General features: G+C 39.8%; 1 protein-coding gene across 1 annotated transcript in view; it reads left to right on the top strand.

Moving 5' to 3' along the window:
• snd1 (staphylococcal nuclease and tudor domain containing 1) overlaps positions 1-26,365 on the top strand; it is a 140,596-nt gene that overhangs the window by 37,245 nt on the left and 76,986 nt on the right. The window contains exons 15-16 of the mRNA XM_079454416.1: positions 864-1,005; positions 16,151-16,260. Of these exons, the coding sequence (XP_079310542.1) occupies positions 864-1,005; positions 16,151-16,260 (252 nt within the window). The remainder of the gene's footprint in view (positions 1-863; positions 1,006-16,150; positions 16,261-26,365) is intronic.

Genomic DNA, 26,365 nt, shown 5'->3' with positions numbered 1-26,365 from the left:
ACCAGCTGAGAAAGGCACTGAAGGAGTCACAGTCACAGATCCGCCCTGAAAATCTGTCTAAATATTGAATGTGCCATTAGAAGCACAAAAACCTACCTCGTCTCATATAATTAATGCTAATGCTTATCTGTATGAAACTTACAGGAAACGACGTTTTCTGATGGTCATGGCAAGTTTCGGAAAACGCAGCAAATCCATTAATTTTAATGTCAAGAAAATGTGCTTAAGGTGACCAATGAGAACTTCAGAGAGGCGGGTCTAGTTATGCATTCAGAAATTCTGTTTGTATCCCTTCTTTCAGTTATACATTTCAGTTAAATTTGATTTATATAGAGCTTTTCACAATGTGCATTGTTCCAAAGCAGCTTTACAGGAGAAAATAAGTAAAACCGGTAAAACACAGAAACGGTAAAACACAGCACAACACATGGTGTTTATAGAACAAGCAAGGTCATTCTAATTAATAATAAATAATATCTAATATCAGCAGTCTCCCGTTGAGCAGGCCAACACGGCCCTGTGGCGAGGAACCCAAACTCTACTTATAATTAAATAGAGAAAAAACCTCGGGACAAACCATGTGATGTGAGTTTAGCATCAAATACTAAGTATTGTAAATTTAGCGTTAATGTGACAAGTAGTCCGTCTTTGCTCTTGGTTGGGGATGGAATTGCTGGAGCTGGTCAGATGGTCACTTTGCTCTGGGTTGGTGATGGGATTGCCTAAATACAGAACTAGAAAAAGAAAGTTAAACCCATAAAGCGGTTTTAAAAAGTAAATGTACCTTTTTCATTATATACCACTAGTCCATTTTCAATAGTTATTTTGTCCTCACGCTCTCTTTCCCTTTCTGTCTTCTGCAGGAGACACAGAAAGCCAAACAGTTCCTGCCGTTCCTGCAGAGAGCTGGGCGCTCCGAAGCCGTTGTCGAGTACGTGTTTAGCGGCTCTAGGCTCAAGCTCTACATGCCCAAAGAGACGTGTCTCATCACCTTCCTGCTCGCCGGTAAGTGTCAAACCACCTTGGCCTGTCGAAGACGGCACCATCTGTTAACCGCATGGCTAACCGCTGTCGCTCCACTGGTTTCATCCATTCCTCCAAACCCGATGTGAAAAAGCTTAATCGAATACCTCGTGCAACCTATAAAATGTGCTTCTATGTTGGCTTACCTGTAGTTGCTTAGGGAGATGCTTTTACTGCCTCCTCAAAATGCTGTTGGAATTTTCAGATTCAATAGCTCTGTCATTCCCCTCTGACCCGCGGAGGCTGATTTGAGGTCTACGAAGCTGATCTTGGTGCAGGCGGTTTTTCCAAGTCTCTGACCCCCCCTAAGCCTACATGGCGATCTGAGGGGCTCAATCTGAAGAAGGTGAAGTGTCACAGCCTCTAGCTGTTAGGTCCCGCTCAACGGCATCTGTTCACTTTCACAAAATTCTTGGGCCTTTCTGCGTTTATCTGTAAGGCATGTATGTGTGAGGTGTGTGTTCGGGTAGGTGTGAGATGTCGCTGCACATCGGGGACGGAGATGGAGTATATGAACCTCTGATGCAGCCAATACCTTTTTGTGGATGTGATGTCAAATCTTACAGAAAGGGGTGGTAAATCAGTATTGACAGTATCTGTGATATTTAAGATTTACGATTATCGATATAGTGTTCATTCTACAAATATAATATCATGAATAATGTAGCACTGAAGTTTTGACCAAAACCAGCCACAATAGTTACAACCTACTTGTATTTTAAGAGAGACTCGTTTGGCCAAAAAAGAGAAAACAAAATGAACCATTAAAGAAAATAGAATTTTATATTTATTTTCTAAAAAAGTATACCTAAAAATGTATACCAACTAATGTTGTTACAGTGATTTTATTTTTTCTCACAATAATCGTGTTCTAAAAATATGATGTCGTAAAAGTGCGCTTCAAATCATTATACAACCACGGAAAGAAAAAGTAAAAATAAATAGAAGTTTCAAAGATATCAGTTAACATACTTTAATACAATTATACATATTCTAAATAGGCGTCAAATAGTTTTCAGCAAAAAACAAGTTTTCTATTTAATTGTGGCTTGAATTATACAACACGGCAGTGTTTTCTATGTAGAGTGCACAGCCATTGGGTCGAGCTTCATTAGACTACCTAAAGACTTCATTAGACTTCATTAAAGTGTCACTTTCTTGCGATCAATCAATTTCTGCCTGATTTCATGAAACCCTGGACATGAAACCCTGGACATGAAACCCTGGACATCGGCAGCCTCCCAACCTCCACATCAGTCACAAAAAGTTCCAGCAAACGGCTCATTTGTGTCACTTCCGAGAAGTATATTTATGTCCCCTCACCCGCTCTAATTATTCACCCTAAAAACAGTGAGAGACGCCCATCTATTTCTGCATCTCTCCATTTATTTGTTCCTACTTTCCCCAACGGAGAACAAACACCCTCCACCCCAGCGTGCTCAATTGTGCATATCTTCATTGGCGATATTTCAATTAATTTGGTAATTTGTTTCTGAGTGTCTTCCGTTTGTTTTTGCTTTCCTTCATTTGTTCCTTTTGTAATTATTTTTTTCGCCTTCCTGTGAGGGATTTTGGACAGAAAACCGTTCCTTATCGCACTGCTTTTATATTATCTGTATCTCTACTTTATTCATGCAATGAATCTTTTGGTTCATCTTTCTCTCTTTGGGATTTGATCATCTGGGCTAGGTTGATTCCCAAATCAGTTGCTCGTGTATAGGTTTTGAATATTCAGAGCAAATAGGGTTGATGATTTTTTGGCATCGCACTATTTTAGATAAATACGATCCCTGTGTTTTCAGCGTTGGGTGCTTTGGGATCTACTCTTTCCTGGCACTGTTCCTTCTGATCTTTTCCAGTGATGTTTTTATGGTGTGTAGAAACTGTATATCTTTCAGAATGGAAAACACTTGACATCGCTGGCTGTGAGAAACAGCACATATGAGAGTGCATCAAGCAGGTCAAGAGGTTATTTACTTTAACACACAGGGCTGTGCAACAATAACCATTTGCTATTGCTTGTCTTTTTTTTACATTTAAAATCTTGAATAAAAATAAGTTACATAAAATGTCAGGACTACATGCATGGTAGTGTTATTAAAATCTAATATGCTTATATTGTATAAAGACATTGAAGTTATTAATACAATTAAAAGTAGCTTTCTATAAATCAACAGAAGTCTATGGTCTTTTTATTTGGATAGATATGAACAGAATTCTATGGTTTCATTTTGATAGATCTGATATAGAATATCAAATTGTGTGTTTCCTAAAGAAAGCCTTTCCCATCATGGCATCTCGTAATTAGATTGGTTGCGTGTTTGTGTCTGGGCGTGAACGTGTTCATACAGACAGGAAGTTTCTCCACATTATTGTTGCATGAATGATCTCCATGATCAATTTGAGCGCAGAACGCAGATGTCCAATCAACAGTGAGCTCTGCGTTGAGTTGTTGAAAGGTCAGACAATGCCAAAGTTCTGACGAAAGAGAGCGAAAGACAGACGTGCTTGCTGCCATTCAAACTTCCATTACTTCGCTCAGTTCCCTATTAGTGTTGTGATATGGTGAAAGGCTCCCCACCCACAGGCGCGCCAAGCAAAGGTTACTGCATTAAAAAGACAGAAATGCTTCATTGCTTGTTCGTCCATTCTTTTTCACTTTCTTTCCTGTTAAAATGCGTGTTTTTGTACAGTGCCGGCGACGGGCATGTGGCATGTAATGCTGTGGATTTCAAAGTTCATAGTTGAGTTTTAACTTTACGTGTGGTACTCCAGCAGGGGTTAGTTATTGGACCACAGACGTTTCTCACTTATTTGATCAGAAAAATAAGTTTTGAGTGCATTGTACTATAAATATGTACTGTACTTTATTTTCAGATCTCAATACTTCATGCGTTATTGGTTTTATTTTTTAACATTGTATGGCTGGTTCTGAAACGCAATAATTTATGACTACAGAAACAATCACCTATTTTTTCTAGTGATGCACCGATACGAAATAGTATCGATAGTTTGCTGGTTTTATACACTTGAATTAACTAAATTCAACCTCTTCCTTTTTAAAGGAAGAGCCCTGTTGGCATCTAAAAATCTTACTGGGCTGCAGCCTATTTTTTTTCTTCCGACTAAAGAGTTTTAATGGAGATAATTCATATTGTTAATGGTGCACTGAGGAAAATAATGAATATATATCATCTTTGTCCAAAATGTTATTGCGGAGAGTTTACTTAATGAAAATACAGATGTGGCCATGGAGAAAGGCAAAGTGGTAATAGAGATAAATGCCGGGGACCAGAAAAAATAATAAAATGTTTTGCCAGCGGTTTCCATTATTTCTTTTAGATAATAATACCAATTTACTACAAAAATGTAATTGTAGGTGTCAATTGGCTCCTTGTTTGTTGGTTAATATTACATTTCACCAGTTTTTAAACAGATTTTAAGGATTTTAGCTCCGGCATTTCAAGTAGGTTTAAAATATTGATATGCAATCCATAAATACCCTTTGAAAACATTTGACAATTTTGATCTTAACAAAGTCTCTCTTATTAAGCTGTCAAATAAACCAATGACCTTATGAAACTTTGACCTATTCATTCCATGTTAAAGTTTTAATTTACGTTATTTAAAAGAAATGGTGCACCCCAAAATGATTACTTCCCCTTTTGTCATTTCTGTATGACATGAAACATGAAAGAATATAAATATTTTTAATAAGATTTTTTTTTTTAGAGAGGACAGGAAGTGAAGTGGGCGAGAGAGAGGGGGTGGGATTCGGGAAAGGACCTTGAGCCGAGATTTGAACTCGGGTCGCCCGGAGCGCAATAGCGCTTAATGTTGGAGCACTAACCACAGGGCCATCGGCTCCGATGAAAGAAGATATTTTGAAGAATATTGGAAACCAAACAACGAGGGTACTCATTCACTTCTATTGTACGGACACAAAACCAATGTACCGCAATTGTTAGGTTACCAACATTTTTCAAAATATCATCTTTTATGTTCTGCAGAAGAAAGAAAGCCATATAGGTTTATAATGACAAAAGAGTTAATAAATGATAGATATGTAAATTATATGCCAGGATTTTCATTTTTGGCTGAACTATTCAGTAAATATATACTGCATCTTTAACTTACTGCATTATGTACTCGTGACTTATTTTGGCCGTGCGTGTTTGCTGCTCAAATCTGTATCCTGAGATACACTCTTAGTCCTCTTGAGCACCGATCAGAAGGAAAGTTTGCTTTGTTTGATTTTAGAACGGAGTCATCCTCACCTCGACGGGGTCTTTCCTTCCTGCCTCACTTTAAAGTGAGCAAGGTAGGGAAGACAGCGGTCTTCTCTTGGAAAAGGGAGGAGAGGTTTGAAGCAGACATCAAAGACTTGTATTTTGGTCGAGGTGTATGTGAGACAGCCCAGCAGCAGGGGGGATTTTCCCTCTTCAGGGCGTCTCTGGTGCTGATGTAACTTTCATAAGCTGCTCTGAATGTACTCCAGGCTCACGTGCACTAAAGCAGGCCAGCCCTCGGCCGTGTGTGTGTACTGGCAAGTTGGATTCCAGGGGTTTTTGGGTATTTTGCTGTGTTAAAAAAAAATGAGTTTGAATCCAGCTTGCAATTTTTTTTCGTAGTAAAACACTTGTCATTTTAATTTCTCAAGTCAGAGGTGTACCCTAGCCGATAGTGAGAGTGATATATTGAGCCATGGTGCTCATTTGGAAAAGATGAGTTTGAATCCAGCTTGCAACATCGCTTGCCTCGGTCTTACGATGACATAATAAAACTCTTGTGCTGATTTCTCACGTTAGAACCATTCCCTTGCGAAAAGCACACATGCTCCATGATGCTCGCATATCACAGTTTTTCCCATGATCCCATGGGCTTTTACATGTCATCCCACGAGTTTCTACATAGAAATTTACATAAAATTCACATTAATCACTGTTTTGTGATTCGTGTGTCTTTTCCTGTAGGGGATATGTTTGGTACGCATTTGATCGGTCTTCATTTTACCAGTATGCTGTGTGGATTGGCTCGACACTGTACATTTAGGTCGGTTTAAAGCGTGCATGCATGCCAGCTCGCAGGCAAGCGTTTGTGTGTGTCGTCCTTAAACCAGAATTGTGCAGCTTACAGTGACATACTGTTCACTGAAAAAAAATAGCAACCCTGCAGCGCTGCTTGGAGCAAAGGATTGATTGGTGTGAACGTGTCTGTGTGAAACGCCTTAAAAGACATTCTGGCCTGTCATTACTAAAGTTGTTTTCTTGAAAACTAGATCATTTAGAACCTTCCTTCCTTCCCTTCTTTAGTGTGTGAGTGCTTGCTTTCCATCCTTACCAAAAGCGGCTTTAAGTATATTCTCTCTCTCTCTCTCTCTCTCTCTCTCTCTCTCTCTCTCTCTCTCTCTCTCTCTCTCATGCGGGCGAGTGTACTGATAAATTGGTTTCTGAACTCGAAACCGTGCATGGTTACGTAAGTCCAGACATTTTCATTTGACAGGAACTTACACATGGAGCTCTCAGATGCAAACAATTTTCACTCCGGCTCCAGCACAGTGACATTGCTTTGTGATAGATCGACATCAATGTCCCGATGGAGATCGTACCGGAGCCGCAGTGACGTAGCCTAATGCTCTGTACATCACAGTACAGGATATAGTGTTTTTTGAAAAGAGAGTGTCTTGTTGTGAGTGCATCACTTTGTTGGAGATTCTCCTGAGGAAAAGAAGTACCCTTTTTTGTGCTTCTAACATGTGCTGCAAACATGTACTGCACTGGAGATGGTTTGAAGGTCTTGGAGTGCTTTTACAGAGCGCTGCGCTCCGGATACCTTTTGTCTTTAGTTCCAGAGCCTCTGCTTTTAAGGTCTGGCCTTGGCCACCCTCAGTCATGCATCCTTTCATAGATGGAGGGTTCTGTGATTCCTCAAGCTGATGAGAGGAAAAAGGCGTTGTGTGAACCCAACCCACAACTGCAAAAATGCTCTGTAAATTGTTTGTTGTGCTAGTACTTATTTGCGCTTTTATTTTAATTAAAGGAGTAGTTCACCCAAAACGTTTACGGTCAACTTTGAATCTTACACCTGTATGACTTTCTTTATTTTGCAGAACACAAGAGAAGCTATTTTGGAAAATGTAGGCAGCAGAAAACCGTTGCTCCCCATTGACTTGCACTGGTTTTGTGGCCATACAATAGAAGTGGATGGGGACCAACGTTTTTTTGGCTACCAACATTCTACCAACAGGTTTAGTATAGTATACAATATATAACAGAGCTTTGTCATAATACAGAAATAGGACAAGGTCAGCCTTAACAAGGTCCAGCAAGTAAAGTTGAGTAACCTCAAAACTTAGAAAATTATGTGTGTTGCTAACGATAATACCAGTTGAAAATATGAGAAACCAGGGTTGGGCGGTCAGTCAGTCAATTGAGACTGCATCCAGCTGCAGAGATTTAACATGCTCAAAAAAGTGTAACCAAATTCTTGAAAATTTAATCATAGAACCACGAAGGCAGTGTTCAATTTTTTCCAATTTAACAAAAAATAAGGCATCTTTTATCCACAGAGTACGAGAAGGACCCTTCCAGTTCATCAAAATGCAACGTCTCGCTAATAGTGTAAGAAAAGCTACCAACTCAGCGAAATGAGATGGCAATGAGTAATTAGGAGGTAAAACTCCAAACAAGCCAACTAGCGGAGAGGGATGGATATTGAAAGAAGTAATAGCGGAGAGTGAGTCAAAAACCGACTCCCAAAAAAAGAGATAAAGCAGGACAAGTCCAGAACATATGAGTTAGATTAGCCGGTTCTAGATGACACTTGTCGCAGCTTGGAGCAATGTCAGGGAACATACGGGCTAATTTACTTTTAGACCAATGTACCTTGTGGACTACTTTACACTGTAAAACCCTGTGGCGAGCACAAACAGATGACGTGTGAACACGTTTCAAAATCGAATGCCATGTCTCTGTCTCTATCTCTATATTAAGATCCCTAGCCCTGGTAATCCGCAGACTATCAGAATCCAAAGGGCAACATGTGAAAAAGGTATTATAAATCGTAGAGATGGCCCCTCTATGATAGGGATTGATATTTGATATGGTATCGACAATGGTGGAGGGTGGGATCGAGGGGAATCCCAGAAAATGCTTACGGACAAAGTCACAGACTTGCAAGTATCTCAAAAAGTGGAACCTAGGTAATTTAAAAACTTGAGTCAATTGTTCAAAAGGAGCAAATGTTCCGTCAATGTAAAGATGTTTAATGGAAATGATCCCGTGGTCCACCCAGGCCGCAAAAGCCTTATCAATGAGAGAGGGGGGAAAGAGGGGGTTAGAATGAACAGGGCACAGAAGAGGTGTTGACTGTAAAGTAAAATGCCGCCTGAGTTGACGCCAGATCTTAAGACAATTTTTTACTATAACATTGCTGGAGAATGTTAAAGGTGATAACGAGAGAGGAAGACATAAAAGAGACCTAAGCGAAGTGCTGCCACAAGCATCCTCCTCGATCCTTAACCAGGGTGGAGGCTGATCGTTGGAACAACACCAGATTAACATATTACGAACATTTGCAGCCCAGTAATAAAACAAGAACTTAGGTAGTGCTAAACCCCCCAGCTCCTTAGTTTGTTGTAAAATGCCTTCCTGTATTCTTGGAGTTTTTCCATTCCAAATAAATCGAGAAATAGTGCTATTTAAAGAATGAAAGAAACACTTTGGAATAAAAATCGGTATGCATTGAAAAAGATACAGAAATTTAGGCAGTACATTCATTTTTATACAATTTATCCTGCCTGCAAGAGAAAGAGGCAATAGAGACCAACGAGGAAGATCTTCGGTCAATCGGTACAGTTAAACAGGTCAGAGTAGTTTTTAGTTACGCAGATGCCCACGTAGTTAAATTGATTTAATGATGTCTTAAATGGCAATTTTGAAAGAGGGTAAGCTATGGCTGCTGAATTTATAGGCAAGAGTTCACTCTTATGAAGATTCAGTTTATACCCCGAAACCTGCCCAAATTCCTTCTGTAGATCTAAAACGTGGGGTATAGATCTATCTGGCTCAAAGACGAAAAGTAAAAGGTCGTCAGCATATAAAGACAGATTGTGCACTGCGCCCCCTCTTGGGATGCCCATCATTTGACTAGATCTAAGGGCCACTGCCAATGGTTCAATAGCGATGGCGAACAATAAGGGGGAAAGGGGACAGCCCTGCCGAGTACCACGTCCAAGGGGGAAATAATCTGAGAAATCATTGTTTGTGCGGACACGGGCCAAAGGAGAAGCATAAAGAAGTTTAATCCACGAGATAAATTTACAGCCAAAACCAAACTTTTTTAATGTGTGGAACAAATAAGGCCACTCCACACGATCCAATGCCTTCTCTGCATCCATCGAAATGACCAACTCAGGGGTGGTAGAGGTTGAAGGGGAGTACAATATGTCAAATAGACGCCTAACATTGTAAAAAGAGTGCCTTCCCTTGACAAACCCTGTTTGGTCTGTAGAAATGATTGAAGGCAAAACAGCCTCTAGACGCCTTGCCAGCATTTTAGCTAATATTTTAACATAGTTACTACAGAGAAGGGGATCCTTGCCTTTCTTCAATAAAAGTGAAATGGTGGCCTGTCTTAAAGTAGGAGGGAGTATGCCACATTGTAAAGATTCATTAAACATATTTAGCAGTAGTGGGGAAAGTTTATCTGTAAATGCTTTAAAAAATTCAATAGGAAAACCATCAGGCCCCGGACATTTCCCATTCTGCATGGAATGTAACGCATCTTTAATTTCGTCTACCGTGAAAAGCTCATCCATCCTAGAAGACGTCTCTGGGTCAATGGAAGGAATTTTTAGGGGCCCAAGGAAACTATCCAACTGAACCTCATCAGATGAGGACTCAGATGTGTATAACAAGGCATAAGAATTCCTGAATTGGTCATTAATAGTTTGAGGGTTAATAGTTGTGCCATTGACAGTATAAATTTTTAAGATATGTTGAGCCGAGGTAGATTGTCGGATTTGGTGAGCCAATATTTTGCCTGGCTTATCACCAGATTCATAATAGCTAGAACGAGACTTAATTAATGCTTCTATTGCACCGTCGGAAGCCAATATATCGAATTCAGACTTTTTAGTAAGCAACTCTTTTATAAGTTCGGGTTCAGGTGCATCCTCGTATCTGGACTGCAGGTCAGCCAATTCCCTAGAGATAGAGATACTGCATTCAACAGTGTTTTTTTTCCGATAGGCAGAGAAAGAAATTATCTCTCCACGTAAATAAGCTTTGCATGCCTCCCAAATTGTTGACGCTGACACGTCTGAATTAACATTAGTGGAAATGAAAAGATCAATGCGACCATCAATGTTTTTTATGAAATCCGGGTCAGTAAGAAGAAACGAGTTAAAACGCCACGGGAATCGCATAAAGGACACCCCAGGAAATGAGATATCAACTATGATAGTAGCGTGATCTGAAATAACTATAGGACTGTAGAAACAATTGTTAACAGAAGAAAGCAACTTGTTGTCAATGAGAAAGAGGTCAATTCGAGTAAAAGTACCATGTACGGGAGAAAAAAAAGAAAACTGCTTATCACTGGGATTGAAGAAGCGCCATACATAGGAGACAGCATACTGCTCCATAAACAGTTGAATAACTTTAGATGATTTAGATGGAGAGATGGGCTTAGTAGATGACCGATCGAGTGAGGGATCAAGACAGCAATTAAAGTCTCCACCGAGAATAAGGTGACTAGACTCTATATCAGGAATTGAAAAAATATTTTTTTTATAGAAATCCTCATCCCAGTTTGGGCCGTAAACATTAGCTAGCGTCAGAGAAATGCCAAAAATTGTACCTGTAACAATAATAAAGCGACCATTGGGATCTGATATGATATTAGAGACGGACAGGGGTACTGACCTATGCACTAATATTGCTGCCCCACGAGCCTTACTTGAAAATGAAGAATGGTAGAGTTGGCCTACCCATCCTCTACGAAGCTTAAGATGATCAGATGGATTAAGGTGGGTTTCCTGCAAAAAAGCACTTTTAGCGTTTAAATGTTTTAAGTGATCAATCACTTTATTGCGTTTAACAGGTGAATTAAGCCCCTTCACGTTCCAGCTGACAAACCTCAACCCATCACTAGAAGCCAACTTGGCATTACAGTTTAACATAGAAAGGGAATGTTAGAGGTAATATAATCCAACAAAACTGCACCCATGACAGATTCACAGCAGCAGAAGAGAGGGAGGAGCAGGCAGCACACAAAATTAAAGAAAAAAAGAGGGAAAAAACACACACACACATAAAAAAAAGTAAAACAAACATACTAACCCCAACCCGTTTGCTGTAGAGAACAAAAACAGCAACGAACACATCTCTGATACAATGATCAGCGAATATTACTACTTCCCTAAAACAATCGCACTGCCCCCCACAAAAAGTGCAATTAAACCTTAAGAGAACAAGTTAAACCATATCAAACAACTCGAATAAAACACATTGAAAGAAACAAGGCCTGGACTTATAAGACCCGTGAGGTCATATGCATATATATACAGAAAATCAATATTCAGCCGCAGACTGAAAGTGCCAATTTGCTAGCTTACGAGTTCTTGTTTAAGTCCTGGTCCTGGATGAATTTAACAGCATCTGAAGCGGACTGGAGCCATGTTTTATCTCCGTTAGGTAGAGTGATGCGCAGTCTGGCCGGGTAAAGAAGTGCCGGCTTGAACCCGCGCTTGTATAGCTCCGTCATGGGACCTCTGTACTCGGCGCGCTGCTTCACCACGTCAGGGCTGTAGTCGTCAAACAGACGAATCGTATGGCCTTTATAAAGCAGGGCACTCCGTTTACGAGCCTCGCGAATTACGACGTCTTCAACTTTGAATCGCTGGAAACGCAAGATGACAGGTCGCGGTCTTCCTCCCGGAGCCGGCTTAGGAGCGAGGCTCCGGTGCGCACGATCTAACTCAGGGGCGAAGTGAGGACCTCCGTACCAAGAACATCAACCAGTAGTTGAGAAAAGAACGTTGATGGACGAGGACCTTCTATCGATTCAGGTAGGCCTATAAGCCGAATGTTTTGGCGTCTGCTACGTCCCTCCAAATCAGCTACTTTGAGTTTGAGCAACTCGTTGTCTCTCTGCAAAGCGGAGTAGGCGCCCTCGAGATGCTGAAGCCGTTGGTCAACTGAAGTGGCGTTAACTTCCAGAGAATCAATGCGTTGCCCATGGTCAGCAATGGTGGAATGAATGCTGTCCAGTGTAGATGCAAGAGACTCGAATGAGGATTTAAAATCAGCCGAAAGGGCCTCTCTGTGTACATCCAGCAGTGAGCTAATGTCAGCCATGGAAATGCTAGCCGTTGACGAAGAACCCTCCTTGTCTTTTTCCGCGTGCTTTATAGCCTTAGGCATGATGAAGTGTTCCGAGCACTTACAAACAGTTTATTAAACTTTTGTTGACAGTATAAATTAAAATTCGAAGGTTTGGCAAGAAAATTAAAAATGAAACTGCGGGAGCAGGCTGAGCGCGCGACTATTCTGCACTCCTCATAACCGGAAGTCCTCAACTGTATTTTTAAAGGAAAATACCAAAGGAGTATTTTCCTTCAAAGCTACAAAGATCTGCATGTTATTAGAAGTAGAACACGAAAAGTATGAATCTGGCTTTATAATAATAACTAACTATTGGGTTTTGCATCTTGCATTAAAGCATCCCCCTTCTGCGGACACACAGACACCTGCCCACCACCCACAGGCCTGTATTACAAGTTCACTCGAGGATATTATACACCGTGTTCCTGGTCTAAAATTTTGTCTTTTAAATCTCTTGCCTGCTCTTGAGTTTCTGCTCTCCCTCCACGGGAGCAGCCAGCAGCCGCATCTGTAACAATGTTCCAGGTTTTCGCTGTGTTAGATACAGGAGAGAAGTTATGGTGCAATTTGATGTTTTACTATATATTATATCAGGTGGGATTGTCGGAAAATATCACCCTGACAAAACAGTCATAACCTTAGGTCTGGTATATATGAGAGACAGCCTGAAAAAGGCTTTAATCTCGGAAAGTGGCTGTCTGTTCCTGCATAAAACATGGGGCTGTCAGACTCGGATCTGGGTTGCAGATATTCCTGTAGTATATGATAGTTTCCTAGTTGGTGAAACTAGGAAATGCTTCTGATACAGTTTAAAAGGGAGATAAGCGGCAGCATCGTCATTTACAGACAGTATTTTAGGGACATGCATACGACATACATGTCTAAAGCCGCACAATTTACTGCTTCTGTATGCCTTTAATCTTGAAGCAACTACAGGACCGAATGTCGAGGCATGTCTTTGAGCAAGTTTTCATTCTCTCTTGTACTCTGTGCCACAAAAATAGACTGACATGTTGAATGGATAAACACATACTTGCAGAAATGATGATTGGTAGCTTGTATGGTTGTCACGATGTCTACATTTTAGTAGTCGATACCAATTGCAGTGCAATTTCACAGTTCTCAATACCAATTTCAATGGCACAGAAAAAAACAAATATGCTTTTATACACATTCCAATAAATTACAACTATTATTTTATTATTTACACGAACAGCATTTGAGGTTATAAAGAAATCAGATAAGTAAACGGTCAGTAAAGAAGACCAATAAAGTAAACTTAAAACCGTAGTTTTCTCTTTTTCATTGATTTAGTTTTTATACAGATAAAATGACATCACTGTTATCGTTAAAAAACTGTTATCGTTATTTTCTTTTAGTATTGACATGGTCCCAAAAGACATTTGACATCCCATCGTAGATTTCATGCAAACCCTCTCTTTCTTTACTTTTGTATTTTTTGTGAAAAGCCGTGATATTGGGCAACAGAAGGAAGAGATTGAGCGTTTTCATACTCTCTGCAGGAGCGGCACTGAAGTCGCTGAACATTTCGGTATCTGTAAATGTGGCTGAGAAGCTCAGTGTTTCTGATCCTCGGCTTGTCTAAATATTCTCTACACACTTACCCACACACACGGTCTGCTCTTGCTAATGCTCGAGTTATACCGAGTGTTCGATCAGATTTGGGCTCTAGGGGTAATGCAGCATTTGTCAGGCTCAGCATCTATACTACCCTCAGTTTGGCTTTATGATATTGGTTCAGAAGTATTATTTGACCCAGCTGGTTTTTATTTAGAATGATTATTATCATCAACATCATCATCATTATTGTTTATTTTCTTGTATAGTTGTTTACATAAAATGTATATACAATTATTTTGTGATTTCTTTCGATTTTCCTCATATTTGATATGATCTGATATCAGAGTTGTCTCTTTTTTAGCCTTATAGACACAAACTGATCCTTGCACAGGTCTACACACTGCCACAAATGACATTTTTTTGGACGTGATGTCGGTTTTTCAAAGTTGTTGTTATTAAAATGAATGTCAAATGAATCGATCAATCTGCCTCATTTATAATTCAAGTGACAACAACAGCCACAAATCCCAAAAATAAGTGTCACAAACAGCACTTCTTCATGAATGAAATGTATCCGTGCGCTGCAATATCACCATGATCCTTTATGCCGTCATCGGTTTGAAGTGTTTTCATTTTGCTGGAGGTAACGCAAACAAAACTTTAGACAAAACTTTTTACACTGGATGGGAAAGGGTCTAGGATCGCTCCTGCATCATACTACGTAAACTGCATTTATAACAAAGAATGGTAAAGATACAAATGTCATGTTAATCCACACACCTTGTGAACTGAAGAATGTGCTAAATAACGCAGCCTTTTGCCAGTTTCATGATGACTATAAAGCGATCTCGAATTCCTGTACAGATCATATAATTACAAAAAATGTTTAGGGGGGCTAAACATGAACTTTAGGCTGGCTAAAGCCCACCTAAAAAGGGCCTAGCGACGCCACTGCCCATGACGTTTCTGAATCGCCAAGACTCTCAAATGTATGATCGTCATGTTGTTATTAAGAAAGTCAGGGTCGTGTTTTGCTCGGCATGCTTTATTGAAGTCATACAGCTTGCTATTAAATGCCATTTTCAGGGACAGGGTGGGAGATCAAAGACGGTTAGCGGTACATGAGCCCATTCAAAAGTGAATGATTCATATTTGCAACTCCATTCATTGAAAGCTGCAAGGAATGAGGAGAACAAAGACGTGGTATTTTTATCATAACCTTGGAACACTGTACAAATAGGATTTTTTAAAATATTTGCTTCTGCGAAGATGGTTTTTTCTGTTCTCCTCCGAATGCTTATTTGATGAGCGGATATGATTGCTGCTGTAGATGAAGTGTTTATATGCCAATGCTTTGTATAAACCGAGTCCTTTAACAAAGAGGTCAAGGCTTGCGAGGCTCACATAAACTTATTGAAGGCAGATAAAGACGGCATTGACTAAGAGCTTGTCAAGGTGTGATTTTTAAGATGGCTGTGTGTTTGTCATACCAATGTTCATAGACCGAGCCATTAAACACTAATAGTTTATGCAATTCTCTTGCGTGCTTCTCAACCAGTCTACAGACACCTATCTTTAAAAGACTCCTCTTATTGTCAGAAATTGTGTACTGCCTTTGAGCAGACCGGACGCCCGGAGCAATTTAAATGCTAATTCTGGGACTATTTACTGACAATTACCCCGTAATTGAGTTGTTTCGTTTTTTTCTTTCTGTGAGCTGGATAATGTCGATTGGTTGCTTGTTTTGTTTGTATTTGTCTTTGTGGACAATAGGGAGAATTACTATTATTATGACAAGAGTGATGGCCCTTTGTTTGGTTGCATATTTGTGTGGGTGGGTTCCTGTTGCGGTGCCATCAGTGTGGAATTATATTATCGATAGCGTTGTTGATATACAAGGCATAAAAAATCGACGCAACATGTTCCTGCGAGGACGTTATTTTGTTAATCGAACGGATCATTAAAGCAGTGCACATTCATTGAAACCGGTTGAAAAAATCTGTTTAACAGAAATGAAATGGCAGTGTAAGAATATGAATTGTTTAATATATTGAGATCTTTCATAATTGGGAGCATGAAACTGTATAACGTCGGTTTATTGAATGTCATCAATGTGTGTCATACTATAACTAAGGGACATTTTGTTTTTGTGCACACAGGTATCGAGTGTCCCAGAGGGTCTCGGAACATGCCGGGTGGGATGCAGGTGGCAGAACCTTACAGCGAGGAAGCCACATTGTTTACCAAAGAGCTGGTTCTTCAGAGAGAGGTAAGGTTACTCTGCTCTGGTCTGTTCAAATCTGTCTCCGTTCCTCGATTCTTTACAGGTTCTGTTTTTAGACTTTCCATTTCTAGCTGACGGGACAGTGACTTTGATGTTTGGTCTCTTCGGTCATTTTGTCGCAGCCATATGTGCCCTTATCAGGGTCTTGATTTTTCAGAAATTTCGCAGAAATGATACGTCCAGATTAAAGAACTGCGAATATGCACACTATTCTTACCTTCTCCTCAGGGTGCTTGATGGCGCGCAGGTGCCGTTTCCATTAGCGCCGTGATTGAGGTTGGCGGTGTAGCCAGGCTTAATGAGAAGAGCTTTTTTAAGAGCCTAACTTTAACCTGCTCTTTACAAAGTCTGGACACAGAAGCTTACTGCTGAGGATTAGAAAAGAGAAAGAGAGCAGGTGAACTTAAAAGAGATGGAGCCCTCATGACCTCCTTTGCCCACAGTGAAACTGAAAGCATTGCCAGTTATTAAATGGAAGCTCTTGAGTAGAGAGTGGGCGATGGTCCACTCAGAGTGAAGTGTGAGGTATCTGGACACGTCATCCGTGTGCCAGGTCAGTGTGCAGGCATTGAACCCAAAGTCATACCCAATGGCGCCTTAGGATCTGGTTATGGAATATCTGGAAATATCAGGGGATTTTACAGTGATTTACAGGTCTAAAATAGTAAAAATAGAAAGTTATTGAATTTTTTTTTGTGGGCTTTAACCTTTGGTTACCTTGTCCAAAGTCCAAAAATTTCGCTTTGCGAGATCAGTTTCTAAAATTGAAACTGACCTTTTAATTTTGTATATGTGTATATAGCATACATGTTATGTATGTGTGAAGAGTTTTGGTTGCAAAATGAGAACTCTTATTGTTCATTCCTATTATTATTATTATTATTATTATTATTATTATTATTATTATTATTATTATTATTATTATTATTATTATTATTATTATTATTATTATTATTATTATTATTATTATTATTATTATTAATACATTTCGTTGCACTGTACTTGTATGTGTGTAATGACAATAAATTGAATCCAATCCAATTAATATCAATCAAACTGCAGTTAGGTTGTTTTGATCGAAGCCATAATAACAAAAACAAATACAGCTAACTTGCACAATAAAACAAAATAAAAACATAACAATAAAAACTATATATATATATAAGGCTTGCATATAAGATCTGCGATAAGATGTCTTAAACCATCTGATTCTTTCTGAATCTTTGTTTTTTGACCCGATCTACATGCACTCATCACCGTGAGCCGTGACAGGGCGTTGTATTTGTATTTCCCACTTTCAGCCGCATCCTTAAAGCTCTTTTCTCCATCCAAATCTGTCTTTAATCTCTTACGACCAGACGCACGTAATTAAACTGTCGTGCATGTTCCTCTGCACATGCTTTCTGCTTTTGAGGTTTCCACCGAGTAAAACTGTAGGCTTCGGAGTTTCTAAGAACACGTAGCGAGCTGCTAGAGATGGATTCAAAGCATCTGTTACTACCTGCGCGGTTCAGTGTGGTTGAGTCCGTCTGCGTTCATTTGTGTGTGTTTGAGAGAGAAAATAAGATCATGTTTCGGAGATAAAGGTGTGGCACCCCACCTGAGCGTGGATCATTTTTTATGAATGACTTCACAGGGTTTGTAGTCACGCAATTATTAACCCTGAAACTTCTGAAATACAGGCTGGCTTGAGAGTAGAGCGAGCCGCAGAATGCCAACACCGTCTAGACACGGGTACAAAGATGTTTCCCGTAAAATTTGGTTAAACTACAGAAGAGATATAATAGATTTTGCCTCTTCCTCTGCGCCTTCTCCATGTCTCATTTCTTGCCTCGGTGAAGGAGGGTGGAAGTGTGCGTTCATGCAGTAAACTCAGGGGAAGAGTTTTTTTTTATGGCAGCACATGCAGAAACTCAAGCGTGGCTGCTCGGAGAGAGAGCGAGAGAGAGAGAGAGATGCTTGGACACAGTAATGACTCATCCTCATGCGTGTCGCCTCAGCTGCTCTCATAGATCGCCCAAACTCGACAAGTGACCTTACTGTTCAAAACAGCGACGTCTTATGCGCACACACACTCGTGCCAGTTTGTAGAGTGTTTCTTTAGTGTTTTATGTCCTGTGTATGTGCATGCATTAAAAGCACCTGTTTTGGATCTGCAGTTTACGTAAACTCTCTTTTATGTAAGCATCTTTATTTGTGTTTTCTCCGCAGTATTTCATTTCTCAGTCTGCTGCTTTGTTTATTGGTGTTTGCTATGGCACGCAGCACTATTGGTATTGCTCATATTTAGTCGGGGCTGTTCAAATCCCTAACCTGGAGGATTCATCTTGCTGTGCAACATGGCATTTGTGCTAAAGTCAAGAATGACATCACATCATAAGGTCTGTTAGGGACTTAGCGAATAAAAACGCGTACATTTTTACTGAACGAAATACTTTTTAACATTTAATTTAATTAGGTAATTTAGAACTAACAGCCCTATTCGTTTTTTCCGCTATCTCTCGCTTTTGTTCTGCGTTGGATCATCCGTGTACCCCACAATCTTTTGCTCTCTCTCTTTTTGAATAATAAATGGTGTGTTTGACAGGCAGGACACACACACTTGGGTGGCTGGGCTCTTCTGGGAGTACCGCTGTGGTAGAGTCACATTCGATTTTTCCTCACCACACACATGGTCTGTAACATATGCCAAAATGTCTGCCAGCGGCCTCTTGATTCAACCCGAAACAGCCTTTCATGCGTTATTCAAGAACAATAGGCATGGGACTTTCAGATTTTTGCTCTATTTGCCCTGCTGTAGTGAATTTAAGTATTAATGAACTGACTTTATGAGGATGTACTCTCTCTACATATAAATCTGGTTAAGCTCTTCGTAAAAAAGGACAGTTTTTGGTTATTCAATAAAGCTTTTAATACATTTTTGCAAGATTACGGATCTGAAACTTCTTAAAATTGTGGCTTTTATGGCTTATCTTCTTTATTGAAGTGTTTGCTCGAGTACTGCAGTCTCTCTCTCGGTCTCTCTCTCTCTCCTGTATTTGTGTTAATTCATAGCATTTCTGGACATGAGATCAGTGGTCTCCACAGGCCAGGCTCCACATTAAGTCATTTATTAGGTTGTTAATTGAATTCATGAAACTAACAAACTTTACCATCATCATCCTCAAGTGCTTAATGCTGGCACTAAATTGTTAAATAATAACAATAAATCATTTATATTACTTCATTTAGCAGATGGTTTTTTGCCAAGGCAATTTAAAATGAGGAACAACACAGGCTTAAGTTAAGTAAGAAGCCCATTTTTCCTTCCCAAAAAACGCTGTAATCTTTTGTTTCTGTTGCTAAGGAACAATAGATTTTTAAATATGGTTTTCAAAGTTGCATTTTATCAGGGAGCCTTCACATGTTTTTCCTTCCGTGTTGCAAAAATGCACAACATTTTAAATGTAGACAATTGATTTTAAATTTCCACAAAGGAAACGTCCGTTCACTTCATGGTCACTTCAGTGTGTTGTCGACACTGCCATTTTGAACTACAGTGGAGGGTCATATCATGTCCCCCCATTTCTGTGAATTGTGGAAGAAATGCTTTTTGCAACTGATTATTAAATATGATTATTGAATAAGATCATCAAAATGTTATTCACCCTTATGTCAATTGACTTTCTTATGTGAAACACATAAGACAATAGGATGTTTAGTCAGATTTTAGTGCTCTAAAAATCTGGTATTGGACTGATGGAACGACTTTTATTACAAAAAGTTTTATCGAGATCTTTGCAATTTGAACATTTCATTAGTTTGAAGTTCAGAGATATCTAAACTGAATCAAGAGTTGAATGTACTAGTGAGGAAAGCTTTTGTTTTACTGTCTGTAAGAGTGAATATTGTAGTCCTGTGTGCTCTCTGCAGGGCAGACCGATGTCTGCTTTAATTTGCAGTCATCTCTTCTGCGCTTAAACTCCTGCCGTCATCTTGTTTTCTTGCTTCTTTAATAGTTTCTATTCACCGAGTAGCTATTTTTCAGTCTTTGTTCTTGCCTCCGACTGTCTGAACGCCACAGTGTAAGAGTTTTAGGCAGAACTGGCTATCTTTAAGTGCCAATTCAGTTAATTTGTCCTTTGTTTTGCGTCTCTCTCCCGCTCTCAATTATTTATTTATTTGTCTTCCTTTTGTTGGTCTCTTCATCCACTAGCTCGGTGTTCACTTTATAAGAAGCTCGCAGGTTTTTCAAGACGACAGTTTGTTGCTAAGTGACATGAAGAGAGAGACAGGGAGAGTCTGAAAGAGATGTAGAGGCAGTCGGTCTCGGCGTTCTGCTGTGTGAAAGACTCGCTCGCCCTCGCTCTCTCTTTCTGACCCCCTTTTGAGGGGGGACATTTTGTCTTCTGTCTAGGGCTGGACTATAATTCGATAACACTATCTATCACGATAGAATTCATTTTGATACCACTGATATGATTTTAAGCACATTTTCCATATCTCAATATACATTACAAGTCCAGGTCTGAGCCTGCTCTGCTCCGTGCCAAAGGCTTTATTGGTGTTATTGAGCAGCACTCTGTCGTGCCTCAGTAAATGTGTCCCATCCTGCATCGGAAGTAAACTTGGAACCCGATCGAGCACGCGCATGCACAAGTTAAAACCGATCAGCTTATTTCGTCTTAAATACACGTTTTGTTGGAAAATAAACACAAACAAGTATAAACCGTTCACAATGTCAATTTCGAGGACGGAATGGCAATTTTCGTACAGTTTCTTTTATGTTAAGAAACTGCATGAAAGACACTGAAACTAATTTAAAACAGGAGAGCATGGCAAATCTTGTATAAAGTTTTGACGACACAATTACGGGAAAAACAGTCATACATAAAATTTAGTGGCTGTTAATAAATTTCGTTTTTCATTTGGACAAATATGTGAAAAGGAGGCTTTCAAGAAAAGTGTCAAGTAATGAGAGACCTGTCAGCGTAACGGAAGTCTATTCAAATTATTAACAGAGCGCGTCTTTGCAATAACCAATCTCATATTTAAAAAGTACAATACTAATTTCTCCTTAGAAATGCAATCAGAAGTTATTGAAAGTTAAACTTACATTTTTACAAAGCTATGCTCCGCAATTTCATTTTTTCGAGCTTGAGCCTTCTCGACCAAACACGTTTAATGGAAACAACAGGTCTCTGTAATTGGTTAGCTTTGAAAAAGGTGCTTGAGGTAGGGCGTTAAAGTTAAAGTCGTTTTTCAACCTCAAAAGTCGTGAGCCGCAGAAAGACGCTGTCGCTGGCATGGCGTTTTAAAAAGGATTATAATGTAAAACAGATGCTAGCAGCTTCAAAAAAGAAGGGAAGTGCGAACATGGCCTTAGATAGTACATTTTGACATGGTACTATTCACTTAAAGTGATAGTTCACCCAAAAAAGAATATTCCGCCATTTACTCACACCCTTGTTATTTCAAACCTGTATTTCTTCCAGAGAACACAAAAGATAATATTTTGAAGAATGTTGGTTACCGAACAGCGTCGGCACCCATTCACTTGCATTGGTTTTGTGTCCAAACACTAGAAATGAATGGGTGCCGCCGCTGTTCAGTCATGAACTTGCCTCAAAATATATTTTGTTTTCTGCGGTAGGAAGTCATATGGGTTTGAAATGACAAGAGGAAGAGTTAATGATGACAGAACTTAAAGTTTTAGGTGAACCATCACTTGCCAAAGTGCCAAAATCACAAAAAAGGGACTGTGATGTGTAATACTTTGAACATTTAAAGAGGTTTCTGACAAATCTGTGGGGTTTTCTGTGTATGTAGATTCTCTGCTTTTGTCGGTATCAGAATTGTTGGACTCGTATCTGTTGACACATTAGATCCTGTCAGGCATTACCAGCAACTGTGGGTGTTCACTAAGCATGATCTTTGATATATGATTGTGTAGATCAGAATAACAGGCGAGCCGTCTAATCTGACCTCTTCCCGTGTTCCTGCGTTCACGTGTGCCGTGATCCGGAAACAACGGCTTTATCGCAGAGCCCTTGTCAGTGTTAGATGAGGTGAATGTTTCCCTGCAGAGGGCACACAGACCTCCGCTGAGCTTAAACTCAATGCCGTGTGCGCACAATTAGCCTCCCAGCTATTTTTTCCCCACGCTAAAATAGAAGCAAATTAAAATGCTGTCATTACCCCTTCCATGGAGATAGCGTGTCCTCTGGCTGGTGGCCGTGCAAATGAGACACTGGTGGTTTTCGTCAAGGCCCCTGTTCCACAAGTGCACACTCACCGTTTACAGATGCGGTCCGACGTGGCCTTTTTTATGGTCTCACAAGTGGTACGAAAGGAGTTTGCGCAAAGAAAAAAAAAGAACCCACGAGTGTAGCGGCATATTATTTTCCTTCTATTAAATACAGCACACTGCATTTTTCTGTCTAGAATTTTTAAGAACAGTATAACATTTCTCTTGCGGATTGTATTGATTTTACTGTAGGGCACAATGCTTAACTTGGTAGTCGACATGAAATGTTAAGCAGAGCCAGTGATATCTTACAATGTGACACGCTGTACTAAAATTATTTTACCTTTTGATTTTCACATTTTTCTATGACCTTTTAGGGAAATTACTGCATTAAGGACGTACAAATGCTTGTAAGGTTATTAAAATGGTATAAATCAAAATGGTGACCAGCTTAAGCATATGAAACACTTGTTGGTTTACATGTTATGTCAATTTTAACCGTCTCTCTGAGGGATGGATATTTGTAAACTCTCCAAAGATGGTATTAATCACTTTAGTAGTACTCTAGTTTTTGTGGTAAGACCTGTCCGCTTTTCTGCCTCCGTGTATCCAGCTGCCAGCAGGCAAATCCCTCTGTGTCCTTCCAAATAGAGGAAATGCCCTTCCAAGAGAACCCCACTCCAGAAAGCACATACACGCACTCCTTTTGTCCAGCATTCATTGCGTTTCTTTTTTTTTGCGTTTACTTTACCCCAGTAATGTCAGCGTGACCCATAAACAATTTCTTGTCAAACTTCCTTTTCATCAAATAGCCAGAAACCGCTGTCTTTCAAATAAATCGTGTTTTTATCATAGTTTGAAAATGTAAAGTTTCACAATTTGTATGCAAATATTTTCTGTGCCATTACCTGCCGTTTCTAACCGTTGTTTTAGCCACACCCATATAGATAATTTCATAGGTTCTGATTGGCTGCAAGTGTTTCGTCACGCTGCATTTTTGCTTCCAGGATGAATTAAACATGTCACGTTGCATCTGGTTATACAATGTTGTTAAGCTTCCTTTGCCAGTGCACATGTCATCCAATAGGGCTTCATATTTTATATCAAAGGCCATTCATTTTTATCCCCGAAAATCTCAGTTTACAACATTTTTGTCGCTTTCAGTGTGCCGTCAATAAAGAATAAAGCCTGAATTATTGAATTTATCATCTTTTATTTTACAGTCGTATTAGAACCACACCTCTCAGCAACATCGTGAAGTGGGCACAATCTGACCTTCATGTGAAGAGATTTAGAAGGTGTCCATAACATGGTCATACTAATCCAGGCGGCTTTATGATGTGACTTTACAGAGTTTTGCCTGAACAGTGAACCTGTGTGTCCATCAGCTCTCGCTGTCTGTTTCAACACGGCCTCATATGGAACGAGATAACAGAATAATTGTTATAATTGCTGATGGAATTAAACACCCGTAACGCCCAGCACCATTTTCCTCCGCATCTTCGTTTTTTTCTTTTTTCACGCTGGCTCGTGCTCATGCGAAGCAAGCGTAAACTTTTAATCAATGACATCTAGCTGTGTTATTGTGGTAAGAAGTTTTATTCACCACCGTCCGCGGCCGTGTGTGAGAACCAATGCCGATTCCACCTCATTTTCAAGGGAATTGAGATGAAAGGTGTCTTGCAAAGCCACCATTATGGTACCGTTAAGAGCTGTCGGGTTAATGCTTGTTGATGCGCGTGTGAATGCGTTTATGTGACGAACAGCCAAAGGTGGTATTTTAAAGGAGCTTCTTGCACTGGGTTGAATGGTTTCTATGACAATCGGGTTGTTGGTTGCCATGGGAGCCTTCATCCTGGTTTCTCCTTTGGCCCATTCACACTCGACAGCTGTCATCTCGGCCATACACACACACACACACACACACCCACACAGATTTTCTCAAGCCAGCCTTCCCTATTCCACTCCCGGGTTTCTGGTTAGTTTGATCTGCATGTATTCGGCTGACCAGTCGTAGTCATACAGAAAATTCTCATATTTTGCTTATGGGTGGGAGCTGGTAGAAATGTTTAAAGGAACTTTCTATGCGATCGGACAAATTTGCCGACTAAACAAGACCTCCTGTGCGGAACACAGCGAATGGGATCCACAGGAAGCCCCTGAGCCGAACCAAGCAAATAGGATCCCGCAGAGTTCTCCTGAGGATTACCTAACCAACATATTCACTTGATGAATCTGTTCCTTTGTCCCTAGTTGTGCATATTTTTATAGACACCGATGCAGTGGATTTGTATCCGAGTCACAGTTGCGATGTAATCCTTCAAAATGTCATTTTCTCTGCATCTTCTCGGCCTATACTTTAGATCTGGTTTCCCATCCCTTTTCCTTCACTTAATTCTGGTTGTTTTCCTAATCTTGTGGTAGCCTATTGCAGAAGCTCATGGGAATTGCACTTTTCTGATTAGATTTTGTGGAATAAAGCTTTTTAGGTTAATATTAAAGGGGTAGTTCACACGTGTCATCATTTACTCACCCTCAAGTTGTTTGCCACCTTTGTCTTTTTTCCAATGATGACGGAGAAAGATAGTTGAAAGAATGTAAGCAATTCAGTTCTGGGACATCATCCACTACCATAGTAGGAAACAATATTGTATTTTCTTTGTTCCGTTGAACACATAATGAGATCGTTTGAAGAATTTAGGAAAACAAAGAGTTCTCGGGCACCTTTGACTACCATTTAATTCTTCCTACTATGGTAGTCAATGATGTCCCAGAACTAAAAATTAGTAACATTCTTCCAAATATCTTTCTGTGTTTATCGGAAAAAAAGTTAGAAATTACATACGGGTGAGTAAATGATGACACAATTAAAATTTTTGGGGGAACTTTGCCTTTATGCCTTTGACTGACAGCTGTATCCAAAGAAAGTTGCATTTAAAAAAATTCCAGCACTTTATTTGAATTGTTTGTGTATTCCCTAGGATCCGTACCCATGACCTTGGCATGACTAGTGCCATGTTGATCAGTTGAGCTACAGGAAAGCAAGTTTTAGTTCCAGCTTAGTAAATGCTGTCGGGCCCGATGGCTATTATATCCTCAGGAATCAGCTCTTGCAGCGTAATCCTGCAGTAGCTTACTCCAGCACAATGCCTGACCTCTCCTGGCAGGCAGGACTCCCAGAGAGCCCAGAGGAGAGGGCCTGATGTGCCCCGCCACGTCAGCGCCCTACCACACACGGCTCGAGGAAGGGCAAGCAGGACAGAATTAATCTATTGAGCTCCAACACATTTGGACCATTTCCTGATAGTTTTGAGAGAAAATTATTAATTTACAGTAAAAGCCAGAGTTGGAAAGTATGTGGGGTTTAGCACAATGTCCATTTTCTTCTATTTTTTAATTTGTTAAAATAGGTATGCGTTTATGATTTACAATGTTACATACTGTAGCTATATTTTGTCTATTATAGTAGTCTGGATACTATAAAGCCCTTACTTCATTTTTGGGTGAACTGTCCCTTTAAATATCCCTTTTAATTATATCATCATTATAGGCTTACTGATGTGAGACTGTGTTTAATCCTGATTCCTTTTTTGTACATATGTTTATTTTTAGCCCTAAAAGTTATGGATTACAGCTACAAGAAAATAGTTTCTGATGAAGTGTTTGTATTTGAAATGCACAGCATCTGAGCACCTGCTCAGTTTGTCTTTATTAATGTTATACACTCCATAAATTGGTCATGGACGATTGTTCACTTACTGTTGTCTGAATTGAGTCTTTATCTGTGGCTCTAATGGTTACATAGTTCTCCCCATAAGCAGAACAAGCTCTACAGTCACATTAACAAGATGACTGACCCAACAA

This window comes from Barbatula barbatula, assembly GCF_947034865.1.
Source record: "Barbatula barbatula genome assembly, chromosome: 4".
Classification (NCBI taxonomy): domain Eukaryota; kingdom Metazoa; phylum Chordata; class Actinopteri; order Cypriniformes; family Nemacheilidae; genus Barbatula; species Barbatula barbatula.
Note: the sequence above shows the minus strand (reverse complement) of the source record. Positions and strands in the feature narration are given on the sequence as shown.